The 14,303-nt window shown below is 38.5% G+C and overlaps 1 protein-coding gene across 1 annotated transcript in view; it reads left to right on the top strand.

Moving 5' to 3' along the window:
- Window positions 1-14,303, top strand: part of chd1l (chromodomain helicase DNA binding protein 1-like) — a 34,271-nt gene that overhangs the window by 11,384 nt on the left and 8,584 nt on the right. The window contains exons 9-20 of the mRNA XM_028444153.1: window positions 124-213; window positions 310-406; window positions 632-705; window positions 2,182-2,292; window positions 3,495-3,609; window positions 3,785-3,938; window positions 5,034-5,217; window positions 5,877-6,022; window positions 7,769-7,926; window positions 8,009-8,199; window positions 11,126-11,224; window positions 11,307-11,377. Of these exons, the coding sequence (XP_028299954.1) occupies window positions 124-213; window positions 310-406; window positions 632-705; window positions 2,182-2,292; window positions 3,495-3,609; window positions 3,785-3,938; window positions 5,034-5,217; window positions 5,877-6,022; window positions 7,769-7,926; window positions 8,009-8,199; window positions 11,126-11,224; window positions 11,307-11,377 (1,490 nt within the window). The remainder of the gene's footprint in view (window positions 1-123; window positions 214-309; window positions 407-631; window positions 706-2,181; window positions 2,293-3,494; window positions 3,610-3,784; window positions 3,939-5,033; window positions 5,218-5,876; window positions 6,023-7,768; window positions 7,927-8,008; window positions 8,200-11,125; window positions 11,225-11,306; window positions 11,378-14,303) is intronic.

Here is a 14,303-nt window from a genome sequence, read left to right as displayed (position 1 = left end):
GCCTCTGGCGGTCATTCGGGATTCATAGAACCATAGTTACATTCGTAACTCTTCGATCTAAGTGTAGCATCCAGGGCTATAAGTAATTTAAAGATAAAACATTGCATTAAACTTTCTTTTCAGAGGCTTTTGGAAACGAGCAAGGCAGAAATCGGCTGCTTAACATCTTGATGAACCTGAGGAAGTGCGTAGACCATCCTTACCTTTTTAATGGTGAGATGTGCTCAGGATTCAGTTTACATTGAATTACATGGATCATCTTTAGATAGACTGCATGGTTTACTGTTCTAAATCCTGTTTTGGACTCAGGCGTGGAACCAGAACCCTTTGAGATGGGAGAACATCTTGTTGAAGCCAGTGGGAAACTTTGTCTGCTGGACAGCATGTTGACCTTCCTTCACAAGGGGTGAGCAGAATCCTACTGAGATCACTCATAGTGAAGTCATGCCCATAAATATTACCGAATGCTGATAAATGTCTCACAGATCAAATTATTTTATTATTAAAAACATGATGGTGGTTTTAAATAATAATTTATTAATATTAAAAACATGATGGTGGTGTTAAATGACATTTTGGTTTGAATTGTCTTTAGTGCCATAATTGTCATGACACATTACTTCATTTGTAGGGGCCATCGTGTCCTGCTGTTCTCTCAGATGACGAGGATGTTGGACATTCTTCAGGACTACATGGAGTACAGAGGTAAAAGAAGCTTCTCAGGAAATCACAGTTGTGATTGAACATGCATTGAATACAGCATTTCTCAAGAATTGAACGTTATCTAACAAAGAATAGAGGAATATTTTATATTCTATTGAAAATAGAATTTTATATTCTGACAGCCAAAACATCTTTTCTACAAAACCCGCATTATATAGGAAATGTGATCACTCCTTAAAGGAGCATAGGGAAGGATTTGTGAAAAAATTGATATTCATTTTAAAGGAGCATAAGGCAGGATCTAGAAATCAGACTCTATAGTGACACCACAGTCGTTAGTGTAACATCAGTCAACAGCCAAGCCGCCGTGGGGTGTACATCAACTGTCAAGCACCAAAGCACAGCTGATACTGTGACGAAAGGATGGATACCCGACCGAAGCCTGATGGGACCTGACGGCACTGGTTGGGTTCGGACAGATATTTAGAACTGATGGTAGGGTTTTGTCACATTTGCGCGCAGTGTTCTTCCTTTTCTGCTTCAGCTGCTGTAGCCCTGAAGAATGCAGCTTCAACTGTAACAATGAGAGCAGGGTTCACGGTGGTGGGAGAATGGAGCAGAGGAGGACTATTATAAAGGAGTTCACCGTTGAAACATTCCTCAGCTTTATCGACCATTAGCATTAAAATATTTAAAATTGATGCTTAATTTTTCACAAATCCTGCCCTATGCTCCCTGAGTCTTTTAATGCTAATGGGTGATGAAGCGTTCAAAACCAGCGTTCAGTGGGTGACTGGGGGTGAAAGAAGCTGTTTTTGTGTCTGGAGGTTCTGGTCCTGATGGACCGAAACCTCCTTCCAGAGGGTAGAGATTGAAATAGTTTATGACCGGGGTGGGAGGGGTCGGCCACAATCTTTCCTGCACACCTCAGAATCCTGGAGGCATACAGGTCCTGGAGGGAGGGCAGATTGCAGCCGATGACCTTCTCTGCTGAGTGGATGATACGCTGCAGTCTGGCCTTGTCCTATACCTACCAAATTTCAGCCCGATCAGTTCACGAATAACAGAGTAGTGATTTTAACTAGTGTACACTACAACAACAAGAAGAACAACAAAGTGAGTGGCGTTTTCAGTCCGGTAGCCCGGCCTAATAAAATGAAGCAGGGAAGGATCAGTACTGCAGAGGACTTAACGCTGAGGGTCCCGGCGCACTGACATTGGGGCGAAGCCCCGTACAGGCTTGGAAGTGGTAACATTCTCTCTGAAGTTGCCCCTGTGACTCTTTCAAACCGTGGATGCAGACACACACTCCTCCACATAGCACAGGTTAAACAGAACAGACTCAGACAGACAGACAGAACTGCACACATGGAGACACGCAGCGAAAGACATGCAGACGAACACAGACCAAAAATGGACCGGGACAGGGACGAGTAATAAGACATGGCATAGCCTTTTCAAAACAAATCATGACTTGGTGGATCATAAAAAGTGCTAAAATGTTTTTTTCTGGTTCAGGTTATAGCTATGAACGTCTGGATGGCTCGGTCCGAGGAGAGGAGCGAAACCTAGCGGTGAAAAACTTCAGCAGCAAAGACATTTTTATCTTCTTGCTCAGCACAAAAGCAGGTGACTAAATCACTGCCATAATGCACAGACTCTTGTCTTGTGTGTTTCTTGTGCTTTTATTACATCAACACTTTTGAAAATGCAAAATGCAGCATGAAGCAAGAAACAGATGGTCGCTTGGATGATACTCTAATAAGAAGATGTTATCATCTATGTTGTTATCCTACAGGTCAAGTTTAATATCAGTCCAAGTTGCAGAAAATGTTAAACCGCTTTGTGTTTAGTTGGGTATTAGATGTCATCAGATATTTGACGTTTTTTTTGTCTTCACTGTGTGTACAAGGATCTGCAATTTAGTAGAATAACTTGACTGGGAAATGGGTGGGTAACACTGGTTTAGGCAATCCACCCATTGCCAGTATACAGCAGTGGTTATCATGTTGTTGGTCACAGGTATTTCCATGGGTGAAAACAAGAACATAGATAAAATATTTTTTATCATAATGTCCTCCTACCACATCCCCACCACTAGAGGGCGGTACAAGATTACTTCAAAGCACAGTTGTCAGTGTCTCACATTAAGTAACCAGAAGCTATGTACATTTTTGTAAAGATGTTGTTTTTGAAAAATGGCTGATCAGCTTTAAGTGTGAATAATTTATATTAGTAAGTGTTAATTATTAAACGAGTGTAAAACCATCATTGAAGCTTTTAAAGTTATTTTCAGAATCTGTATTTCTAAACCTATAACTCTATAAAAACATTTCCCATACCTTTTTTGGTTGGGTTTAAATGGCGGAATTTTGCAAATTTAATAGATATTCGAATTTTTCTTATTTTTTTTTCTTTAATTTTTGTTAAGGCCTGTTGTCATTTGAATTTTTGAGAAACACTGATCTTTATGATTGTTTCATTGCTTGTTATACTTCAAATTAAACCAAATCACACTTATAATTTATTGAGAAGTTCAGATCAAGCTCTACAAATGGGAGAACACTGCTTGTAAAGCACGGCGCATAGTCTGAAGTTTCCTCTAAAGAGAGGAAACGACTGATTTCACCAAGATAAGAAGTGAAGCAGAATAAAACCACAGTGTGAAAAAATATCTTTTTGATCTACTTCGATGCTGAACTTAATTTCCTGTCGTAACCCTTCTGTTCACACACATACCTGCAGTTCCTCTGTTGTGTAATACACAGAGCTACACACGTTCTGAGGCGTGCTGTTGCCTTTTTAGCGTCACTAACACAGTCTCCTTACAGGTGGAGTGGGAATGAACCTCCAAGCTGCTGACACAGTCATTTTCTTTGATAGTGACTTTAATCCGCAAAATGACCTTCAGGCTGCAGCACGCTGTCACCGGCTTGGTCAGAACAGGTGACATTATTTGGTTTGGTTTAAGGATGAACAGCTTACAATGTTCAGAAGCCCCTTGGTTAGGTTTCAGATGTAATAACATAAGTTCACATTGAAATATGAACTTGAGAAAGAATACACACGTACAGGAAGAAGACACAGAACACTAGATTGACCCGCTTTTGTCCTCGCACAGGCCTGTGAAGGTAATTCGCCTCCTGGCCAGAGACACGGTGGAAGAGATCATGTACTCTCGTGCTGTGTCCAAGCTGCAGCTCACCAATGCGGTGATAGAAGAGGGGCGCTTCTCCCTAACGGGCCAGGCTCAGTCTGCAACAGCAGGACTGCAGGTCAGTGTCAGCACTTCATGGCCCTCATTTATCAACCTTGCATGAAAACGGATGCAAATCTGAGGTTACATTTGGTCGTATGACAGGACCAACGTGTGATTCATGAAACATTTGTATCTGACCAATCCCAGCAAACAAAAGATTGGGTGTTAATAAATCCGGCGGCTAAATTTGATCGTCATTAACATGTTACGCCCTTCTGTTTCAGAGGCCCCGCCCACTGAGGGCAAACAAGAAACATTTCCAAGATGAAAATTGACATCCTCACATCAGTGGTGGAGCAAAACAAAAGATTTGCTTTCTGCACGTGTGAAAATTTACCTTAGGAGCTCATTTAAATGCTCTGTGGAAGGGAATCAGCTACTGAGCAGTTGAAGTCTGCCCCCTGTGTGCTCTGGGAGCAACTTCATGGTAGAGATCTTGGAGAGACGCACAAAAATTACATTTATATTGACCTCAGTCCGCATGCTTGAGGCAATAAATATAACTTTAAAAGAAATGTACGACCAAAAACCTTAAAGATGATTAAATGTTTTCCCTTCTGTATTCATTATGCCTTCAGCCAGTTTCACCTATAATTAATCACATTACTGTCTAAATACTGTAGCGTATATGTAAAAGTTTAAGGTATACTTGACATTTTAAAAGCATGAATGAGGTCCTATTTTCTCCGTACAGCTGCCACAGGCTGCGCTGCACACATCAAAAGGTGCTTCATTTTCTGCGATGTTATGGAAGAACTGTTCATAATAATGTCACACACTTTCTCTGAGGTAAATGGCAGCGTTTTGTTTAATTTGATTTATTGATTCATTTTGATCTGTTCTGAATGTGTCTGCTTAAGCTTAAATGATAGCTGAGGTTTGTTTAATATTTTATTTTCAGTCTCAGTCAGATTGGCTGTGCTGCAGCACAAATCCACTCAGATCTGATTGTAGCGTACGCTCACGTCAAAATTGATAAATCCCGAAACTTGTGTGAATATGGTTGAACGCACGTTGTACGCTCAATTTGAACGTATGAACAGTTGATAAATGAGGGCCAATGTGTACAGTAAAACATCTGCTTCCCACTCATACATACTGTCTTACACAGTTGAGCGAGATCTTGAAGTTCGGGATGGATAAACTCTTGGCGTCCGATGAGAGCTCTGTGCAGGATGTGAAACTGGAGAAGATCCTCGGTTTGTCTCTTGATGGTCAGTGGGTGGATGATGAGGACTATACCCCGCTGGAAGAGCAAGAAAAGGAGGACGACGAATGTGAAAATGAGGGACAAAGTATGTTTGCTTTTTTTGTTTTCATCGTTGTGAAAGTTTCAACCCTGACAGGGTTAAACACCAACATATCAGAATAGAGTTGTTGAGATTCAGTCTGTGTGGGTTTTTTTAATTTAGATTTTTTTTAAGGATGTCATAAAAATAATGACCAAATATTAGCTTTCAGGCTTTAGTTTCAGACTGGCATGTACTGTCAGTCTGCAGTGACACTTTAAAAATAAAGTCTTGTTTAATTTTTTAAAATTCAGTTTCAAACTTGAAAAGCTCATACAGAGTTCAAAATCAAATCATTTTTAATTTCATATCATAATTTAAAAATAAAAAAATATTGTCCCTTTTCAAAATCTTGCATCGTATTGATTGTGTTAAAGCAACCTACGTGTCGTTTCATATTCTGAACTCAGTTTAATAAACAATCATGCTGATAGAAATGTACAGCTTTCTTCATTTAGGAGTTGTTTCATGTTCCAATTATTTAAAAGGAAAATAAACTTATTTCCAAATGAGAAAAAAACAAGTTATTGATATTTTATAATTTGATCTATTGAAAATGTATCCAAACACTGTTAACTCATAGATGAATGAAAATGGATCTGTTTACTCTTCCTTGGCGAGGAAAACCTCTTGTTTGTCTGACTCTTATGCTGGCTCTCCTTCAGACCACATGTACGTCTTTGAGGGGCGAGACTACAGTAAGGACCCGAGTGATGATGACCAGAGGAGCTTTGAGCGTTTGTTGGAACAGCAGTTGGCAGAGTTTCAGAAAGCTGTGGGAGAGGGACGGGCCCTACGTCATAAAACCGGAGTAAGACTTTTACATTTGGTGTTAGGAATGAGAACAATTCTTTTCAACATCAACAACTGTCTGATCTTAATGCAACCTGTCTGACTAGCACTAGCCCTCATGGTGATAAATGTACAGATTATACTTTGGCTGACATTAACACTTTGTGCTTTTACTAGAAATGTCATATGCCTTTGATAAAACATCTCCTCTAACTTAGAATAAGTTAAACTTTAGTTTGAATGAAACAATTTAGCAGTTTCAAACTAGCAAGTTAGAAAAGGTAAAAACCTATTTGTGGTTCCAGGTTTGGGTTCAATTACATCTTCAATTATCCATGTTCAGATGTGGCAAAAGTACCCAGATTCTCTCTGGAAAACCAATAAAATGAAATTACACCATGTGGAATGACACATACAACAGATCTGAAGCTTCCACTTGTTTACGTGTAGTTGTAAACTTTTACCTGCCGTACTGATTGGTGACTAGAAATCACAGTTTGGTGAAATTGTGGTTAAACCAGTGCATTAACGCATTGACTGCCAAAGACGTCTTTTGGTTTAGTAACGTTGACTGCCAAATCTCTCCGGTGAAAATCTAACTTGTACCATGATGTAGTGATCACTGGTGACATGTAGGTGGCAGCAGTTGGATGAGAGATCACCCGTGATGGGCAGAGCTCAGAGGGAGAGCAAAGGAGTTTATGAGACAGAAAATGGCGCTATGAGAGTTGAAGTTCCCACCTGAGTTTCACCCTATGCTTTTATGGTTTCTTCCATCCTCTAAACATGCATAGTTTTTTATTTTATTGCATAGTAGACCATGGCTGTTTTAATGCAGTCATAGTGACTCATTTCAACCAAACAATCTGCACCGTTTTGTCTTTGTCTGGGTAACGGGAGCTTTATTTCAACTCTTATTTTATTGGTCAGTGATGGCAGAAAACTCAATGTGATGCATCAACTATGATCAAACCTTTTACTGTATATTATACACCACTACCAGGGTTTGGGTCAATTACAGTACATTTTCAATTATCCATGTTCAATTACATTTCAATTACGATTACAGTTACCAGCATTTTTTTTCCAATTTCAATTAAATTACAATAATTATTTCATCCACAGAAAGTCAATTACAATTACGTTCTCAATTACTAAAAATCATTTACAATTACTGAGCCTGAAATACCAGTAAATAACCTAATAAAAGTTAACCTTCTTTTTGTGTTAGCTTTCTGTTAGCATTTATTATAATAACTGGTCCTAAAGCAGCTGTAAAATACACTAAAAACAAATGTCTATCTTCTAATTTAATTATTTCCAATCTATTGGTTACCTTGTTAGGGTTCCTAATCATTGAAATTTTAATATTTTTTTAAATAGTAAAATGTGGGAAAGCTTGATATGAAACACATTTTAATATTTGTTAACTAAATATGTGTAGAACTGTAACATGGCTCCCCAGTTTTGCGTTCAATTATATTTGGAATATTTTTAATAGGATTTTCAAGTCAATTATCTGAACTAAATTACAATTTAATTATGATTACGACAGCAACAAATTTTAAATTACAATTATAATTACACCATAATTGTAATTAATTATCAATTTCACGATTATGATTAATAAAAAAACCACACTATAGCTGCTCTACAGGTTTTTTTGCTTCACATTTAGCTTCTTTTCCCATCCTGTAAAAGATATTTTGTCCTGCTACCTGCACCCATGCTTGCAGTATTTTGAAATGGTTCCTTGTGTTTGCAGGTGTCGATAGCACTCGATACCCCTGTGAGAAAGAGGAAGCATCTGACTGAGGCTGAGCTGGAGCTGAGGCGTCAGAAAAGGGAAGAGGCTGCTGCCAAGAGAGCCAAACTCCAGGAGGATTTGAAGAAAAAGCAGCAGGAGCAGAAATACAAGAAGAAGTAACTGTTATAACAATCTCAAACGCTGTGTTTCCATTTGCTTTTTCATCCTTTATTGTCGTCTTGTGTTTGTGTTTGTGAGGATCGCATGGTGGGAGTCCCAAGGTTACAAATCACTGTGCCTTCAGGCTGCAGACAGTGAAGAAGAGGAAGAGGAGGATGACAGCAGCACATGCTCCTCTGACTCTGACAGCACAGACATCCACTACGTTCTGGGGGACGTCACTCAGCCTCACTCTGCTCAGGGAGATGCCATCATCGTCCACTGCGTTGGTACGCACCAGGGTTGGGGTCAATTACATATTTTAATTACAATTATGTCTTCAATTATCCATGTTTGATTACAACTAAATTCTGATTCCGGTGACCGGCATTTTTTTTCAATTACAGTTGAAATTACAATTGTTTTTTTCCCCCTGTAAGTCAATTAGAATTACATTCCCAATTACTAAAGCAATTCGATTAATCACAATTTCTTAGACTTTAATAAATGAGCTCGTGGAACCTACCTTTCTCTTGTTAGCTTTCTGTTAGCATCTCTTATGATAATGGATTGGTTTGACCCATGTCTTAGATGAGCTGTAAAAAGCACTAAAAAATATTATTTATCATTCTATTTGTTTTTCATCTCTTGGTTACCTTATTAGGCTTCCCAATCCATGAAAAATATTGGTATTAATGTCTTTGATGTGGACGCCTGAGCCTTTTTTTTGTCAGTATAGCCCTAGTTTTCCATTTATTTAAAAAAAAAATGATAAAATGATTCTCAAGAGAACTGAAATGTAGTGTGAAAAGTTGATATGAAACACATTTTAATAATTGTTAACTAGGTATGTGTAAGAAATATAACTGTAACATGGTTCCTCCGTTTTGCGTTTAATTAAATTATAGTTTTTACCCTCGGCCAACTTCGGTCAAGTCGTATTGTCATCAGTTCGTCGTCCGTCTGTCTGTGTATAGGTCTTTTAATGCAATACCTACCAACCATTCTCACACCAAAACATTAGTACTAATGGGAGGATTCCAGGTAATGAAAAAAAATTCCGGTCGGTCAATTTTTGGAAAAAAAAAACAGCTTTTTGAGGATTTTGGAAAAAAACTTTGTTGTGGACTGATTTTAAAGAAAGAAATGAGTGGACCATTGATACCTTGCTGTAAGGTGACATTCACTCAGGGCTCTTGATTAGTGGCAACATTTTTTATCTTTCTGTTTGTCACAGAAACTACTACATAATAAAATTCTATGCATAAACAGGTGATTAATCATATTTAATAATGTTTTGTTCCTTTACTTGTATTATACACTGAAGTGCTTAGTTTGGTCACAATAAATCAATGTAAATTATTTTTCGTGACAGAAAATATGTTGAGGATTTTTCAAATGTTCAAATGCACGTTATGTTTATAGAATTTCCAATTACAATTACAAAGTCAATTATCTGAACTTAATTAATATTCAATTATGATTACAACAGCAACAGATGTTTTCAATTACAGTCAAAATTATTATTATTATGCCATAATTCTAATTAATTATCAATTACACAATTACAATTCATATACAGCAGTGTGAAAAAGTGTTTTCCCCTTCCTGATTTTTTACTTTTTTGCATGTTTTCCACACTTAAATGTTTCAGATAATCAAACAAATGTAAACATTAGTCAACGGTAACACAAAATGCATTTTTTAAATGAAGGGTTTTATTAATGAAGAAGGAATGTATGAAAAAGTGTTTGCCCCCTAAACCTAATAACTAATTGGGCCTCCCTTAGCAGCAACTACTGCAATCGTTTGCAAAGCGTTTACGATAACTTGCACTGAGTCTTTTACAACGCTGTGGAGGAATTTTGACCCACTCATCTTTGCAGAAATGTTGTAATTTAGCCACATTGGAGGATTTTCGAGTATGAACCGCCTTTTAAGGTCATGCCACAGCATCTCAATAGGATTGAGGTCAGGACTTTGACGAGGCCACTCCAAAGTCTTCATTTAGTTTTTCTTCAGCCATTCAGAGGTGAACTTGCTGGTGTGTTTTGGATCATTGTCCTGCTGTAGAAGGTTCGCTTCAGCTTGAGGTCACAAACAGATGGCCGGACATTTTCCTTCAGGATTTTTTTGGTAGACAGCAGAATTCATGCTTCCATTAATCACAGCAAGTCTTCCAGGTCCTGAAACAGCCCCAGACCATCACACTGCCACCACCACACTTTACTGATGGTATGATGTTCTTTTTCTGAAATGTGGTGTTACTTTTACACCAGATCTAATGGGACACAGACCTTCCAAAAAGTTCAACTTTTGTCTCAGGTCCACATAATATTTTCCCAAAAACCTTGGGGATCATCACTATGTTTTCTGACAAAAATGAGACGAGCCTTAATGTTCTTTTGCTGAGCAGTGGTTTTGGTCTTGGAACTCTGCCATTTTTGCCCAGTCTGTTTCTTATGGTGGAGTCATGAACACTGACCTTAACCGAGGCAAGTGATGCCTGCAGTTCTTTAGATGTTGTTGTGGGGTCTTTTGTCACCTCTTGGATGAGTCGTCGCTGCGCTCTTGGGGAATATTGGTTGGCCGGCCACTCCTGGGAAAGTTCACCACTGTTCGTGTTTTCGCTATTTGTGGATAATGGCTCTCACTGTGGTTCGCTGGAGTCCCAAAGCTTTAGAAATGGCTTCATATCCTTTTCCAGACTGATAGATTTCAGTTACTTTTTTTCTCATTTGTTCCTGAATTTCTTTGGATCTCTGCATAATGTCTATAGCTTTTGAGGATCTTTTGGTCTACTACACTTTGTCAGGTAGGTCCTATTTAAGTTAGATTGAGAACAGGTGTGCACTAATCAGGCCTGGGTGTAGCTACATAAATTGAACTCAGGTGTGATCAACCACAGTTAAGTTTTAACAGGAGCTGGGGGGGCAAACACTTTTTCACACAGGGCCATATAGCTTTGGATTTGTTTTTTCCTCATTAATAAAACCCGTCATTTAAAAACTGCGTTTTGTGTTTACTTGTGTTATCTTTGACCAATATTTAAATTTGTTTGATGATCTGAAACATTTAAGTGTGGAAAACATGCAAAAAAGTAAGAAATCAGGAAGACCAGGAACACCACTGTATATGACCCCAACCCTGTACACGCTGCGTTTGGGCCTTTCTTCTTTTTGTTATGATGCGATGCTTCCTCTTTTCATTTTATAGATGACTCAGGAAGGTGGGGCAAAGGTGGCCTGTTCTCAGCACTGGAAGTGAGATCAGACGAACCAAAGAAGCAGTACGAAAAAGCAGGAGAGATGAAGGGTAAAATGAACAAAGCAATTTACATTTACAACTAGTGGCTGAGGTTGGGGCTTTGCAACAAAGTAATCAATTTTAATGTCAGATTTGGAGCTTGGAAACGTGCTGCTTTTCCCCATCGATGACAAACTGTCCCGGCTCGGCGGCAAAGACCAAGTAAGTTCTGTTAGAACATCAGCACTTTGATACGGAGCCACAGACATGACATGGCAAAAAGATAATGGCCACAAAATACTAATTTGTGCAGACGAAATACTAATTTGTGCAGATGAAATAGTAATTTGTGTAGACGAAATAGTAATAATACCTGAAGTATATATGTGCTGAGTGATTGATGTAGTGGTCATTACATCATTTTTTTTCTCATTTTCGTAGGATTGTTACCCTGTTGAAGCTACTTAAACTGTTTATTCTTTCCGTACACGTGTTCATTGTTTTATTGTTTCATCACATTATACAGATTTTAAATTATGCAAAAAGAAAACATCGTTCACAACGTGTGAAAACACGTAGCCTCCTGTTTCCAACAGCCACTGTGAGTCCACATTGTTATGCATGTGACGTGTTCGGACACACAGAGCTGCACACACACTCACATATTAACACTTTTAACAGTTGCACAACATAAATATAAGTAACAGCATTGATGAGGGCAGCTCAGCATCATGGTCCACTTTGACAACATCTGCTGTTGCTTCAGCAACTATCCATGCTAACCACTGGATATATTAATATTATTATTTTGTTTTTCATGCGCATGTTATACTCATTTCGTGGCCACAATTTAATTAGAATTGTTTTTACCATGTCAGGTCTGGGGCTTCTCACTCTGACAATGGCTGCATCTGAATAGTCCCTCCTATCTTATTTCCTATCAACTTTTCCTTCAAGGGGCAGTATTATGAAAAATTTACTTTATAATGGTTTTGCTACAGTGATGTACATTCCTTTAGCCTCATTCAGAGAGCCAAAGTTGAAAAAGTTCTGTTTCCTCCCTCCCTTGTTATTCCACATTTTGTAAAAAGTCAGCTCCAAATGGGCGAGTTGGAATTTTTTTGCTAATTGAAAATCCTCCTCCTGACATTCCTGGCTCCTCCTACCCTCTAAGAATGTGAGCTCCTACCTCTCAAACTACCTCACAGCTAAAACAAACACTACGGTTTAATGTAGAATTATTGTAATATATGTAAAGCTACATACAGGAAATTTGCTCTCTATGCATTTAACCCCTCCATCAGGAGCATTGGGCAGCAATGGTGTAGCACCCCAGGAGGGGTTACAATAAGTTACATTTTTAGTACCCGTTATATCGCCTCGTATCGCCTTTGAGATGATCTGACATGTTTGTGACCTAATGTGATGCAGCGGTTGGACAAAACAGTGGACTGTCATCTTGAATGGACTATTTCTGTAATCAGTAGTGGAGGGGAGGACGAGAAAGCGACATAGCATGAGTGTTTGAAGCAGCTAAAACAGCTGATTTATTTCACTGCTGCTGCCGCGCACACACCCTGAAACAGTGTTTGCCTGACTCACAAACACAATAGCCACTTAAATAGCCTTGTGTTATACTGTAATGTGCATTTTTTTGGCTGAAATCAATAACAAGAGTGTGTGGATAGAGAAAGTAAATTGCTAGTAATTAGCTGTTGTGTGGAGTCAATGTCTACAGACACTCCTACTCAGGGGCGGATGTAGAAAAAAAATCAATGGGGTGGCAAGAGGGGGGCAGGAATTTTTTAGAGGTGGCAACATATAGCAGACGTACACAAAGCATACTGAATTATAGGGCTGGGTATCACCAGCTACCTCGCGATGTGTGACCACAACTAGTCACATGTCCTTGTGTTATGTTTAAGTCTTTAAGGAAAGCCTGATACAAAATATTGCTTCACCAAAATATTGTTAATGTTTATGCAAATTAACTTTAAATCAATACAAACAAAATGAATGCAGAAAATCCTAATTTCAGTGCTAGTATTATCAACTTTTCTGTAAACATGGACACATATCAGTGCTGCTTAACAAAGCACAATGATTATATCCTTTTCATTTCTGTGAGATTCACAATAGCTTCACCATGTTTTCTTTGACAGACATTGATTTATAGACCCACAGAAGTGAATGGACAAGAACCTCCTAGGCAATAGCTCGACACTGCTAATATTAGCTCACTATAACATCTGCGTTAACAGATAGCATAATACTGGACCTTTAACTACCAGAAGTGTTTAAGTGGCGGCCATGATAAGGCCCGTTCCAATTCTCTAAAAGCTAAAGAAAGGAGGCTCAAGGCTTCTTTTATAACTTCCTTTAGCATCTGAAACACTGATGCATCCTTTACCAACGGAAACGAGATAATGCTGCCCCACAATTTTTTGCGATGACAACATTTAAAGGGACCTGCTTATCTGTGCATTCATGGAAACTCACGATGACTGAAAACAGACACTCTGTGGTTCAAGAAAAAGGGATCAGAGACATTTTTAGCCACATTATGTTTTATTCAACATAATTAATCTACCCAGGAATGCTTTGTGCGGTTGTACATTTGTATTTCTACAAAATGATGTAGGCTTATATCTTGCATAAATGTAACAATTTCATAAAATCATACTTATTTTGGATTAATGTTGATTTCTGAATGGGAAGTGAGAGTCGTCCTTTTAGTTTCACTTTTGTTCCTCTTAGCCTCTTTTTCTTTGATTGTCATTCAAACCTTGAGATATTTGAGATGATATCAGCGGTTAGAGACACAGGGGAAAGTGTTATAAATGTGCTTTTAGTAGTGTATTTTCAGAAATGTGTAATTTTTTCACCCCGGCAGACGTCACTAACTTTCGCCGCCGTTGGATTATTACGTCACCTAATGAAAGTGCGTCTGATTGTCAAAACAACGTGATGGCCTTTCCTTAACTCCTTTAGGAAGTCTCCTAACACTTTTCCTTAGGGATGTTGCGAAACAACTTTTTCACTTTCAATACGATACCGATAGTGCAGCCTTGAGTGTTGACCGATAACGATGCGATATCAGCACGAATCATGCATTCTCTTATGACTTATTTTGAAGTGTGGAATGTTA

Source organism: Gouania willdenowi, chromosome 4, assembly GCF_900634775.1.
Source record: "Gouania willdenowi chromosome 4, fGouWil2.1, whole genome shotgun sequence".
Taxonomy (NCBI): domain Eukaryota; kingdom Metazoa; phylum Chordata; class Actinopteri; order Blenniiformes; family Gobiesocidae; genus Gouania; species Gouania willdenowi.
Note: the sequence above shows the minus strand (reverse complement) of the source record. Positions and strands in the feature narration are given on the sequence as shown.